Source organism: Cajanus cajan, chromosome 2 (genome assembly GCF_000230855.2).
Source record: "Cajanus cajan strain Asha chromosome 2, NIPB_CcT2T_4, whole genome shotgun sequence".
NCBI lineage: Eukaryota > Viridiplantae > Streptophyta > Magnoliopsida > Fabales > Fabaceae > Cajanus > Cajanus cajan.
Window position 1 is genome coordinate 6344124 of NC_138518.1, and position 15448 is coordinate 6359571.

Genomic DNA, 15448 nt, shown 5'->3' on the forward strand with positions numbered 1-15448 from the left:
AATGTCAACCATTAAGTTGTGGGTGTGCTCTGATATTGTGACATTGGGGCAGAGAATTCTAGGCTAAATTTATATATGTATTTAGAGTTATACCTTCTCTTTTGAAAGAAATTTGTAAACTCTCAAGTTTTACTTTCTAAATTTCATTTTTAATTATTTTGGTTATTTTTGAAGGTTTTATGTGAACCCTTTTACCAACGTTGAATATTTTATTCTTTAGTTTATTTACAAGAATTATTTATATATGTGTTGGGGTAGTAAGGGTGTCACAGTTTTGATATTAAATAACGAAGAATTATATCATTTTCAAAGTTTTTAAAATTTTTGTATACTTAATATTTGCATTAAGAATTGTTGGAGAGAAAGATACACACTAGAAGGGGGGTTGAATAGTGTATATTAAAAACTCGCATTTTTACAATGAGGTAGTGAAAAATGTAAACAAATGAAGTACTGGAAGGTAATCAAACGAAGTGGTAAAATAGATGAAATGACACAAGTGTTTTTATATTTGTTCGTCTCTAACCCAAAGTCTACGTCCTGTTCTCAATCCAACCAAATTGAGTTCCACTATCTTCAACAAGATACAAGTATTCTTTACTAAGCCACTTTTGGCTAAAATCAAGTATTCTTTCAACAAACCTCTCCAGACTTAAACTCAAGTATTCTTTAAACTAGTCTCTTAAAGCTTAACCACTAAGTATTCTTTTAAACAAGTTTCTCCAGGCTTAACCCTTACTAATACAATTGATAAGAGTTAAAAAAATAGCTTTGTCTCTTCTAGACGTTGCGCTATACAATTTTGGCACAAGTAGTCTACAAAGAATTCTATACAATATTTGCTATAAAGGTCTTCTTTGTAGAGCTTCAACTATTTATTTCTCATTGTGTGAGTTTTGCTCTATTTTGATGCTTCTTTATTTTCAGCACTTTCTTTTGTTTTTTCTTACACACTCTTTTTACTTCATATTGTGTTCATCCCTATTAACATTGTGCATTCTTACTTATCTCTCAATCCCTCTTGTTTTTTGTTTGAGGGCTTGACCCTTATATAACAGCTTCAGAGAAGATGACCATTGTAGCAACGTTCAAAATTTTAACGTTCAAATTTTCATGAGTTACTTCGTCAGTCTTCCTAGTTATTCTTTAGAGCTTACTATAAATGCATTTAATGCAAGCATTAAAAGCTAATCAGAGATGTGTGTATCCATTATCTAATTTAGGCAACTACTTATCATCTTTTTTTTCTATTTTGAGTGTGACAAAGTGGTGTCAGAATAGAGTCGTTCTTTTAAGTGCCTTGTCCGAGATATCCAAGATTTTCTCTTTCTATCTGACATAGTGATTTGACATTCCTTTTTTGAAAACTTTCATTTTCTTCATGAAACCTTCCTTATTCGATCTATTAAGGAATAAAGTATTAATGTTTTCTCAAGTAATAGTCTGATAGTATAACGAGAAATAAATATGTCTTTTATTCCAGATCATATGCTTCGTCTGGTGCTTCATCTTATAGACGAAGTATGTTACTGCTTTATTTGAAATGCTTTCTTTTAAAAAAAAACTTTTGACTTCTTGTTTGTTGTTTTTTTAGAGAAAGGCATTTATGAAACTCTAATCTATTTAGAAAAGAGTTTGTTATCATAAAAACTTATAACACTTCAAGGGATTCTAGATGATATGCTAGTCTTCCTTTTGATCTCATAAGAACTTTTAATTCAACTATTGGATTATTAACCGATAATTGCTATTAAAGCTATGCTAATCTAGTTTATTATATGTTATGCTTTATGTGGCTATCTGACTATATCTTACACCAATAGTCAAAGTGAGATATTTTTCACTTTCTTTTATTTTTTTTGTGTGTTTCTTGTGTGTGTTTTATAGGTAAGGATAATCTTGACGATGATGCTAGAGATGAAGCCTAGGGCCTTATGTTATGATGATGGGTTGAACTCCAATAGGATGTGACATCAAGACTTTTAATTTAGGATTTCATGTTTTCCCTGGTCTTTGCCATGTTTAGGACCTATGTTGTTTCCTTTAGTAATGTAATGGCCTTTTGTTAGCTACTTGATTTTGGGTACTTTTTTTGTATTTATTTCATGCTTTTACATATGTGAATTCCTTTATTATTGAAGATTTTCAAATTATTTTCTTTTATTAAAGTTTATTTTAGACCTTTATTTATCTTTTCCTTCATGTTTATTTTATAATGGCATGTAGGGTAGAGTGTGAAATATTATGTATCATTCACAGGATAATTAATAATTTTAAATATAAAATTATATTATAATTGAAAATAAATTTTATAATAAATAAATATTTTAGACATATTAATTATATTTTAGATTTATAATAAATAATTTATATTTTAAACAAAATTATTTTAACTATTGACAATTTCTTTTAAATTATTTAAATACAACTTAGAAATAAAGATAAACACGTTACGTTGAAAGGGATAAGATATTAAGAGAACTTATTAAAAATGATCTCATTATAGAAAGGTTTGTGATAATTTTCAAATATGTCGATATCTTTTACTCAATTTAAGCAATTATCAAGCATGCATCATAAAGCATCCACAAAGGCAAGGAGGAGTGAGGGTCTCCTCTTTTGGGTGTCAAATAACTATTGGGTAGAGGGGTTAAGCCAACCTTATTTGCATGTTTATCTAATTCTTGGAGAAATTCATGATTTGATTCGGTGAAGGAGAATTAATGTTCTGTTAGTTTCTTATGACTCTTATATGTGATAATTGAGTTGTATGTGTCATTAATTTTGTGTTGAGTGTTTTGATCATAAATCTACGAGTGCTTATGATTTTTGTAAAATCCTTATTTTATATAGTAGTATGATGAATGCTAATTAAGACTATATGTGTAATTGATGTGTAACGTGAGTATTTAAATGCAAGAGAATGAGTAAGAGACCTAAAACTAATGATTTTACCATTTGACATGAGGATTTGGGGACTTGAGACAGTTGTGCAAAATTTGCACATACTCGAGTTCTTCACGAACTAACGTGGCGCTAGGCATGAGAGTGTTTTTGAAATCATGGGTCAATCAAAGAATCTTCTCTTATATAATCCTTAGTCATGAGTGGCTAAGTTTTGTATTGTTAGGAATTGAGGTAACTACTTAAACTATGTAAAAAAACAATTATGTTTTTCCTTCAATAAAGTATTTATATAATTAATTGTTTTATTCTTGTATTTAATGCTTGATGTGGCCTAATCAACCTCTTCATGATTTCATAATTTTTTAATGAAGGTCGACAAATCCTTTTAAAATTACGACCTAGATAAAATGCTAATAACATTTATTACCAAGGAATTGAGATAAATCTTATCAGTCAAATTTTAATCCTTGACATTTATGTAGGATTGTTTAACAAATGTAACATCTTATTTTTTAATAAATAAATGATTAATTAGAATAATTAAAAAAATATATTTTGTTAATAGAATAAAAGGGGAGAGCTCATTAGAAACATTTGGGATAAACTTTGGGCCTAACCCGAAAGCTAATTCAAATAAGATAGGTTTAGGTCAGTTTGCACATTTCTGAAACTCTAAGAGCTCACAAAAGGAAAATCAAAGAAGACTGTGGGGAAAGCACTTTGACGGTAGAAGCTATCGAAGGAACACCATTTCATGAGACTCATCATTCTAGGTAGAGGGAGGGGAATTATCAAGTTTTGAGCATGTATGAGGGATAAAGGTAGAGTGGCAAACTCTAAGCCTCTTACGTTATTTGTTTGAGGAGAATTTCTTGAGTATGCATTTGATTCAAATTATATTGTTATTGTTGTTTGAGTCCATGCATAACATGCTTTGTTTCGCAACATAGTGTAAGTTTATGCAGTTAGGATATCATAAGTCATCTATTTATGTCTTGGGGTGTTATGATGGGAAAACCTCAATTGGGAATGAAAGGCTACCATGGTCAGTTGTAACACTTTGACCAGATCTTGATGGATATTCCCTAATGAGGTGATTCATGGGGCTTCATTGATGTGGAGTGGTCTTTACACTATTTGTGACACCCTCTACCCAACATGCATAATACACAATAAATATAAAGTACATTTCTGAGTAAATAAAACTTTCTTAATCGAAACAAGGTTCCAAAATACATAGATAGAGAGTTCACATTCATATTTCAAAAATCGTAATCCAATGCGAAAATGATGACAAAATAAAACATTAATCTTTCCAAAACATAATAATAGTAATGAAACTCCAATGCTAATCCTAACTAAGTCTCGATGTCACATGTCTTATCAGAGTACACCCCACAATGAGACTTAAGCCTCGTCACCAATATCCTCATGTTGATGATCACTTGCAACACAATAAAATACACATAGAGCAACAAAAGAGTGAGAAACATCTTACTCTGGTTCAGATGTATAAATAAATGTTAGGCAACACACACAATAATAACAAATACCATACAAGTTACACATAACCAAGCACAACTCTCAAGTTACAGATATATTAGAACACATGCACATTCATTTATCATGCAATGATGTCATAGACACGACTCATAAATGCATACATATGGTGCCATAGGGAAGTTGCACATTTCTCATCACTAGTATGCTACTACATCAACATACTTAGGGGCACATTCATTCATAAATACATCACTGGTGACCCAAGGTACACCTAGAATAGCTCAATACATCTCTAACATGTGGCCTAAGCTACACACCTTGAATAGCTCAATACATCACTAGTGACCCAAGGTACACCTGGAATAACTCAATACATCACCGGCATGTGGCCTAAGCGGCACACCTGGAGTCATATATGCACATGATGCATGTCACACATTCACTATTTCATTGATCACGTCTCATCATACTTGTGACACCTGGCCTTTACCTCGCATACCATAATACATAGGTAACAAAATTTGAATAACATAATTTTTCATAGTTGAAATACCAAACGTGTTTAGATAGAGAGTACCACATCAATAACTTAAACAAATAACTCAATCAGCGGAAAGTACAAAGAAATGACGCTAAGGTTTCCAAAACAATTTAATAAAAAAAACAACATTTTAATCTAATCCTATCTACGCCCCGATGTCACATGTCCTATCAGAGCAAAGTCCAACATAGAAGCCTAAGCTTCGTCACCAACATCCTCAGCCTCACACTGATGATCACCTGTATAATAATCAAAGGAAAGTAACACAAAAAAGGGAGTGAGAAACATCTCACTCTGGCTCACAGTGTAGGAATATACACCAGATAGTTAAACACAAACAAGACATGTATAACATAGATAGATTAATAATAATATCACATCTCACTCATCCAAGACATAAAAACATCAATTTATCATATAACATTAAGAATGCATATGTATGGACACGGACTACATATTATCATGCATGTGGCGCCAGTAAAACATCACATGGCATATTGCCCCAAGCAAGGTTGTCAAACTCGAGAGTCTACACAAACTCGTGGAGCTCTGGTAGACTCGACTCGTAGACTCGTAAGAGTCTACCTAATATTAAAATATATTAAAAAACATGAACACACACAATATGATATCACTATTTCAACATTCTAAGTCTGAAATAAGTCAAATAACAACAATAAAATGTCATAATACAAATCTTAACCATACATAAACAACCAAAAGTCGAAAACACATAAGTCCACAAATCAAAAACATAAAACAAGATCTAAATTAATCAATCAAAGTCCAATCCTCCAACAAATGCATGTGCATCATCATCATCTTCATTTTCTTCAAGCTCATCCTCTTCATTTGATGATAAGGGTTCTTCAATATTCACATCATCAAAGACCAAATCCTCAAGGTCATTTAAAGTTGGATTGGTTGAATCTCCAACTAGTTCAACATTTCCACCATCATCCACATTTTCATTTTCATCCCTAAGTGGTGGTTGGACATTCTCTCCATTAAAAATAGCATCTCCTTCCTCAGTTATCCACTCATCATCAGAATGAAGTTCATCAAAAGGAATAACAAGATTTCTTTTCACTTGTTTACTCTTTAGCTTCAAGTTATACATCACATAAACCAAATCATTCATCTTCCTTTGATGCAAGCGATTTCTTCTCTTTGTATGAACCTAGAAAATAGAACACAAAAACCAAAATTTCAAGATTACCTATAAGGCTAAAACTCTAATTTCTAAACATTAAAAATTAACAACTAAAAACAAAGACATTAATTCAATTACCATTTCAAATGAACTCCAGTTACGCTCACATCCAGAAGAGCTACAAGTTAAGCTTAGTACAGGGATTGCAAACTTCTTTAACTCTGGACATCCATCCCCATAGAAGTCCCACCATTCTGCAGGAAGCATAATCTTCCTACTAGCCACTGCAGTATCAAGACCAAACAACCCTCTAGCATAATGAAATTCAGCAAGTTGCGTACCAATCTTGCTCCTCTCATTCAAGTCACTCACCAACCTTGTCATACAATTGTATAACCCTTGTTTAACCTCAACATCATCATCTCTAAAATTAGGGTCATAATGGAAATGGGGATTGAGGTAATATGCAGCTGCATGTAAGGGTCTATGGAGTTGTTTATCCCACCTTTCATCAATAATATTCCATACAGGTTCATAACTATAAATATGAAATAAATGCAAGTTAGGAATATTGCCATTATCATATACTAGAAACATGAGTACATAACTATACTAATTTACTAAATAAGATCATTAAATTTCAATAGAAATATAGTTTAGAACTAAGAAAAGTTTACCTTTTCTTAACATTGCCGAAGTTGATTTTTATCTTTTCCTTGGCACAATCCATCCCATCATATATAAAACCCATGGCAGGTTTTTCATCAGAATCCACCAAGCGAAGGACAGTCATAAGAGGAACAACGGCTTTGAGACATATGATTATGTTCTTCCATAGACGACTATCTAAAGCCATGCCTTCCACCTTTCTTCCCTCCGGTGTAGAGGAAAACTTACTTAATTTCCACTCATTTGAACTAAACATACACATCAATGATGCTTTATTATCATTGAGACAAGATAGAGTTAAATAAGCAGTAGCAAATCTAGTTATACCGGGCCTAACCAAGTCCCTCCCCTTAGTGAACTTCTTCAACATGCTAATGAGCATTGTTCTACAGTATATGTAGGTGGTAATCTTTCTTCCTTTCTTGATAGTCACTTCATGAACCTTTAGCTTCTTCTCAAAATCCTCAAAAATCAAATCAATACAGTGAGCAGCACATGGAGTCCAATACAAATTCTTCCGTGTCTGCATTAACATTTCACCTGCTGCCTTGTAATTTGCAGCATTGTCTGTGACAACTTGGACCACATTCTCTTCTCCTACATAATTGACAACATCATCCAACATTTTAAAAACTTTATCAGCTATTTTAGAGATGTCAGATGTGTCTAATGAATATAGGAAGACTGTCCCCTTAGGACTATTGATCAAAAAGTTACAAATTGATCGCCTCTTCTTATCTGTCCATCCATCAGACATGATTGAACAACCATTCCTCTTCCATTCCTTCTTAAACTCTTCAAGCATTGAATCAGTTTCAATCACAGTTTGTTTCAAAAGCTTCTCCCTCACATCATGATAAGAAGGGGGTTTATAACCAATTCCATATCTCCCTATCATCTCACACATCTTTATAAACTCTACATTTTTAATGGAATTGAAGGGAATGGCACTTGTGTAAAAATACCTTGCAACTTGTTGATCAACTTGGTCCTTGTAGTCTTTTTTCATCATTTGGTTTAATGTTATTTGAACTCCAGCACCACCAACTCCTTTTCCTTTTGTCAAAGCCCTCATGTCCATCTCTTTTTGTATGTCATCTTCCTCATCAATATCAACCAATCTCTTTTTCCTCATTGATGTCTCTTTAGCCTCCGCAACAATTTTCATCATTAGAATTTTAACTTCTTCTGGTACCATTGCACATGGTTCAGAATCTTCTCTAGTACCAGCAAGGCCCTACTGATAGTTTTTGTGCAATAGTTGTACTTCACCTTTTTGCCATTGCCTAGAACATCTGTCCCATGCTTCCAACCCATGTCAGTCCTATTTCCATGGGCATTTTTCCTTGCTCTGGAAGAAGAAATGCATTGCTTGAAGACTTTGAGCCACCACCGATTTCAGACATCTTGCAATTATAGGAGTGAGAACTGAGAAGTAACACTCACGAATTCACGATGACGCTGGAAGCTGCAATGAGGCGTTCGTATGCGGCAGAAGCTGCAATGAGGCGTTCGTATACGGCGGTGTTCGATTGCGGCACCGTTCGCAGCGGCGGAGACGTGCGCTCGTAGCGGCGGAGACGTGCGTTCGCAACGGCGGAGACGTGCGTTCGCAGCGGCGGAGACGTGCGTTCGCAGCGGCGGAGACGTGCGTTCGCAGCGGCGGAGACGTGCGTTCGCAGCGGTGGAGATGCGCGTTCGTTGAGGTGGAGATGCGCGTTCATTGAGGCGGAGCTACGCGTTCGTTGAGGCGGAGCTGCGCGTTCATTAAGGCGGAGCTGTGCATTCGTTGAGGCAGAGATGGGTGTTCCAATGGTGCGGAGGGAGACTCAAAAATGTGAGAATGGTGGAGGAAGCTCGCGTGCAGGGAAACTGGTGTTCTCACTAACTAACCCTAGGCAAAAACGACGTCGTTTTGGGCCATTTAGGGGTAAAAAAAATGTAACCAGACTCGTGGACTCGGGCTCAAACTCGCGATTCTGACCGAGTCTACCCGAGTCTACCCGAGTCTACCCGAGTCTACCCAAAAACGATTCTACAAGCGAGTTAACCAGTTTTGCTCCTCTAGAATCGTAAACTCGTCCGAGTCTACGAGTTGACTCGCGAGTTTGACAACCATGTCCCCAAGGATTGATCCCCAAATCTTTTACACTAGGGGGCCTTCCCTGGCAGTGTATTCCATATCGTACCCTTAAAAACATTTATGCAAATGATGCATGTCAATCAAGACTCTATGCATTCTCATATCACATTATCATGTCTCATTATCATATCACATCGTCATGTGTCTCACTATCATATCACATCGTCATGTCTCATTATCATATCACATCATCATGTCTCATCATCATATCACATCATCATATTCACATAGTCTCTACAGAGCACTCAAAATCATATCAAAACCTGTCTATTTGCGAAATTAAACACATATTCATACATCTCATTCAACAAGGAATACATCCGAATAATCAGAAGATAAAATAGAAAATATTAGAAATATGTCTGTTTCTCATAGGGTTCCCACAGAAACCCATAGAGCACTCTAATTCATATAATAAACATTTAAAATAGTACAATTTACTCATACAATTACCTCTTCAAACAATCTCCTCTTACAATCACCAATGCATTCCCTTAGGGTTTCCCATAGGAACCCATAGAGATCTCAAATCATACATTTATTTACATATAAAAAGAGCAAATAGAAGAAACATATATAATTTGGAAAAAAAAAAAAACCCTTCATAAATAAGCATACAACAAACATAGGATTGGGAGCCAATCCCACTACCCAACATACATTCCCACATCCAGAGCAAGGTTTCTCACTCCCTCCTTACCTCGATAAGCAGGATCTTGCTAGTCTCCTCTTTTGGGTTCCCCTTGGTCTTCAGAGAGTGTAGAAGAAAAACATATCAGAAGTGAAAAAAATGTCCTTTCAGGAGTGTCAGAGCATGCTATTTATAGGCATCAAGAGTCGCCATAAAGGCCCGTTTTAAATCCGGAATGGCCCGTTCTGGACTAGTTCGTCATGCGTAAATTTCACATTCAGAACGGCCAGTTCCAAAACTAGAACGGCCCGTTCTGAAATCACATTTTACCTATAACGTCAATATCTGGAACGACATGTTCCCAAATCGGAACGGCTCATTCTGGCTTCGCATTTTACTCATAGAATCATGTGTTGAAACAACTCGTTCCAATCTAGTCTTTATAGGCCATTTTAGTAGTCTAGAATGGCCCGTTCCAGTTTGAGAACGGCCCGTTTTGGGCTACTAAAAATTAAAATATTATCCAAAAATAATTTTCATAAATATTTATTATTAAAATACTAATAATTATTAAAAACTTTTAAAATATCCTATAAAACCCATTAAAAATAACTATAAGAAAATAATCTCCATAAATATAAAAATAAATAATAATTAACCATTATACTAGTAGAAAATTCGGGATGTTACAATACTAATGTCACAGTTCACATGTTCACTTTTCACATTTTCACATTATATTCACATAGTCTTATACAAGGAACTTCTCACAGTCATATACATCAAAATAGCACATAAACGATACCAGGAAATTATCCAACATCATACACATTCAATTCGTAATTCATAACATACGAAGCATAAAGGTCATAGACTTAACTTCATGATTTCACACATTTTTTACAACCAACCAGTTAATATAATATTTCAATCAGTCAAAGCACTTCAAATATTACCCAAAACACGAAGCCATCATCAATTTTACATATAATGCCTCAAAACTCATCCAAAGATCATATCCCTAATTTCACTTCATACGATTTCCCACAGGAACCCACAAAGCACTCTAATTCATATCAAAACTTGTCTATTTTCAAAATTAATCGCATATTCAAATTCAGCAACCATCAAGGAACACAACAAAATACTCAAACGCGAAAACAAAAAACATTTGAAAAGTGCTTGTTTCTAAGAACATGCATCAGGCAAAGAATATGGGGCCAATTCTGCTATCAAACATATCCAATATCAAAATTAAACACATATTCATACTCATAATCATATAAGGAACACAACAGAATAGTCAAAAAGCAAAATAGAAAATATTCATAAAGTGTTTGTTTCCATATGCATACATCGTGATTGAGGGTCAATCCTGCTAGCAAACATATCCAGTTTGAAAATTAAACACACATTCATGCTCAACATTCATCAAGGAACACAACAAAAAACTCAAAAAGCCAAAACATAAAATATTCAAAATTTTCCTGTTTCTCATAGGGTTTCCCTCGGAACTCACATAGCACTCAAATTCATATAAAAAATTATCTATTCTTGAAATTGAACACATATTCACACTTAGAATCACACAAGGAACACAATAGAATAATCAGAAAGCAAAATAGAAAACTTTTATAAAGTGTCTGTTTCTATACACATACATCAGGTAAGGGATTGGGGGTCAATCCGACTACCTAACAATTATTCTCACACCCCCGAGTGAGGTTTTCCACTCCCCCCTTACCTTGATGAGTAGAGGATGAATCACGAGCAGAATCTAGTTGGTCTTCTTCTCCGAGGATGAGCGTAATTAAATATGTGAAAATAACTTGTAACTTCTGAGAACTTCCTTAACCCCTTTTTTTCTCAATTAATAAAATAAATAATAATAATTAACCATTTACCAAAACATCATTCCTTCATTCCCTTTCTCATAAAATAATTAAAAATAATCAAAATACACTTTTTCTTTTTAATACAAAATATCATATGCTTAACTTTAATAAAATACATTTCATAAAAACCTGTCTCATATCAAATAATCAAATATTAATTAAAAATATGCTTTATATTAAAATAGAGCTCACATAAAATAGATAAATAATATAAAATATACTTCTCCCTTTTCTAAAAAAAAATAATGTTTTGTATAAAAAATAAATAAATCTCATACCAAATAGCTAAATAATATTAAAAATCCTTCTAAGAAACACATTAAAACATTAAATTAAATACTACCATATTATTAATATTGTAACAACCCAATTTTCACAGATTGTTTGAGAGCCCAATTTTCACTGAGCCAAGAGCCCAATTAAGGTGGTTTAGTAGCCCGGAACGGGCCGTTCCAAATTACTAAATAAACCTACTTTTGGTAGACCGGAACGAGCCGTTTCAGATTTGGAACGGGCCGTTCCAAACCATAAAATTTGTCTATGATTCTTAGTTGGGAATGGGTCGTTCCTAGCTGGAACGGGGCGTTCTGGATTTCAGAAATGACCTTTGAACCTTATTGAGAACGGGTCATTCCGGTTTCGGAACAGGCCATTCCAAAATATGACCGTTGAGAGTTTTAATGCAAACTCTAGAACAGGCTGTTTTGGTTTGAGAACGGGTCGTTCTGGATGTAAATTTTACACATGACGTGAGATTTCAGAACGGGCCATTCCGGATTTGAAACAGGCCGTTCCGCGAATCCTGATGCCTTTAAATTGAGTACTCTGGCACTCCTAAAATCATATTTTTCAGTTCTGACTTCTTTCAGTTCTGACTTCTTTCTTCTACATTCTCTTTTTTCCCTTCTACACTCTCTGAAGATTGAGGGGCACTTAGAGGAGGAGACCAAGAGATCTCTGTTTTAGTTTCAACTTCTATTTATTAATCAGGTACAGGGGAAAAGGGAATTATTTATATGTAGAGTTACATGAGGGAATTGGGTAGAGGAAGAGTCCCTTAGGATTATGAGTAATTTTATAATTATTTCTGTTTGGAGAATTATTGGTCTTATGTGATTCTGTATATATTTAGGACTTCGAATATATGATTAATTTGTAAAAATGATGCTCTGGGAGAGAGAACGAAATTATAGAAAAGTGCCTGTAAGTTAGGTTTTGGAAAAATTGGATTATTTTTGTTTGAGAAATTGATGATCCCATTAGATTCTGTATGTATTGAGGATTAGAAATCTATATTTAATTTGTAAGAATGATGATCTGAGAGGGAGAACGAAACTGTAGAAAAGTGTTTGTGAGTTAGGTTTTGGAATAATTGGGGGTTTTACTGTTTATGTTAAAATTATATTAAATTGATAATTCCATTGATTATTATATTAAATTGATAATTCCATTGATTATTATATTAATTTATGAATGTTATTGTTATATTACTTGATAAGATTTGATGATCTAGATGTGAATTGCTTGAGGGGTGTGTAAACCCTTATTTTGTTGGACTTATCTGTTGTGTATGTGATATAGAATTGTGTATGTGATATGGAATTGAGCTATGAGATGAGATGTTATATGGATGTAAATATGATTGTGATTGTGGTTCCTCACACTAATGACCAGGGATGAGACGAACCTTGAGTAGTGATGCTTCAAGGACGAGCGTGCTCCTGGCATGATGTGGGATGAGTGAGGCAATTAACACGCATCACTTATGTCAAATATGGCAGCCCTGACATAGGGTTAATTGCAAGACTTGTGTGGATTGTAATGTGATTATGGTTCCTCACACTAATGACCAGCGATGAGACGAACCTTGGGTAAGTGATGCTACAAGGAGGAGCGTGCCCCTGGCATGGTGTGGGATGAGTGAGGCAATTAACCCGTATCACTTGTGTCAATTGTGGCGTGGCCTTGACATAGTGTTAATTGTAAGATTTATGTGGATTGTGATGGATTGATGTAATTGTGAATTGAGATGTGAAAATGATGAATGATTGATAAATTATGATATATATAAATGCTTGTAAATAACATTTCAAGTTATGATGAGTTGTTGTTGTGGATTTCCTTGTGTGCTTTATAGATAAATGTTTTCTTTTCTCACCGTACAATTTGTGGATGTTTTAGGTGAGGAAGATTCGGCTTTGAGTGGCATCTAGAATGTCAACTGTTGAGTTGTGGGTGTGCTCTGATATTGTGACATCGGGGCAGAAAATTCTAGGATATGGAATTTTTATATGGATTTAGAGTTGTATTTATTTTAAAAATAATTTGTAAACTCTCAAGTTTTACTTTCTAAATTTCATTTTTAATTATTTTGGTTATTTATGAAGGTTTTATGTGAACCTTTTTTACCAACGTTAAATATTTTATTCTTTAATTTATTTACAAGATTTATTTATATATGTGTTGGGGTAGTAAGGGTGTCACAAATATAATTTTATGAAAATCGGGGTACCACATGATGAGGAGGAGGAGAATGGTACCACATGCATTTAGAGTTAGAAGCATACATATCATGAGTCTTAATTGATGAATATGATGTATTTGTGATCAATGGAATGATGGGGATAATGCAATGTAATGTGTTAACTTGTTATTTATATTATATGAGAGGAATTGATGAAAGACTACATATATGATGCATTTGTTGTAAGAATTATGTGTGAGTATCCTTATGCTTTGTATATGTTGTGATGGATGAGATGTATTTTGACTTCCTGTGTTTGTATATTTGTGTTTGGATTGAACGTCAATTATAGGAATAAAGTAGGTACGAGAAGATGGGTTTAAAAGAGGAGAATAATAAAGAGGGAGGGATATTGCTCTAATTATGTGACATAGGGGCTAAGTTTTAAGATAAATGATTGTTTTAAGTTGAGTTTCTTTTTAAGTTTGTATTATTGTTAGAACTTATTCGATTTAAAAGGTTTTCTTAGTTTGGATTAAACAATGCTTAATGAGTTTTCTATGGTTTAAATAATGGTTAAGGGTATGAACCCTTTTATAAGTTTTGTGAGGAGAAATATTATAGATATTTTATTCCAAAAAAAAGTTATTTTTTATTTATTAAATCTTTTGGGGTAGAGAAGGGTGTCACAACAAAAATTACTAAGGAATTAGGATTTTCCTTAAACAACCTATAATCTCTCATCAAAGAAATTAGGATTTAAATATAATTATGAACTGTCGAATTAACTATTTATTTACAATATAGAATGAAAAATTAACAAATTTTACATAAGAAAAGTTAGTTAATCAATCTTTGATATTCTTCTTATAAATTCAAATTCAACATAATTTATTGTGTTACTTTATTTTCATTAAATTTAAATATTTCTTCTTGAACAAATTCAAATTTTCATAAAATTATTTGTTCAATACTAAAATTATATTATAAAATTATAAACTCAAATCCTTGTGGATTTGATAACTTGAACTTCTGTTCAATTTAATATCTATGATAATTGGTATACTTGTACAATGTATATTACCATACCCATTAATAAATGAGGGCGAGGATAGATATCAAGATACTTGCCACGTGGATACTTGTTAAAATTAGTTATAATAAAATTATTAAATACCTTTATTTAAATATATAACATATGTTGAGTGAAAATATGATAATAGTTACATTTCTTTTATTTTTACTTGTTAGATTAAAATATTATAATTTTAACTTTTACTTTGGACTTGTGGAATTGAATTATTTTAGTTTATTGAATTTTTTTTAAACTTTTGGTATTGAAGTACTTTAACAATTAAATTTAGTTTTTAAATTGAAGAATTTTGATTAATAAGCTTGTGTATAATATTTGAATAATTTAATTTTTAGATTTTAAATTATTATTTTCAAAGAAATTATTAGAATAAATAAAAATTGTCACTAAAATGTTTGTTTTAATTATTTACAATTTGTAATGAATATCTACGATACCCATGGATACTC

At 33.2% G+C, this 15448-nt stretch overlaps 1 protein-coding gene across 1 annotated transcript; it reads right to left on the reverse strand.

Annotated features, from left to right (window-relative positions):
* Window positions 1-5577: 5577 nt before the first annotated feature.
* Window positions 5578-7017, reverse strand: LOC145954121 (uncharacterized). The gene is made up of 3 exons (XM_083067851.1): window positions 6782-7017; window positions 6243-6642; window positions 5578-6131 (listed from the first exon to the last, which is right to left on the reverse strand). The coding sequence occupies exons 1-3, from the start codon at window positions 6958-6960 to the stop codon at window positions 5727-5729; spliced, it is 984 nt and encodes a 327-aa protein (XP_082923977.1). The 5' UTR covers window positions 6961-7017; the 3' UTR covers window positions 5578-5726.
* Window positions 7018-15448: the final 8431 nt, after the last annotated feature.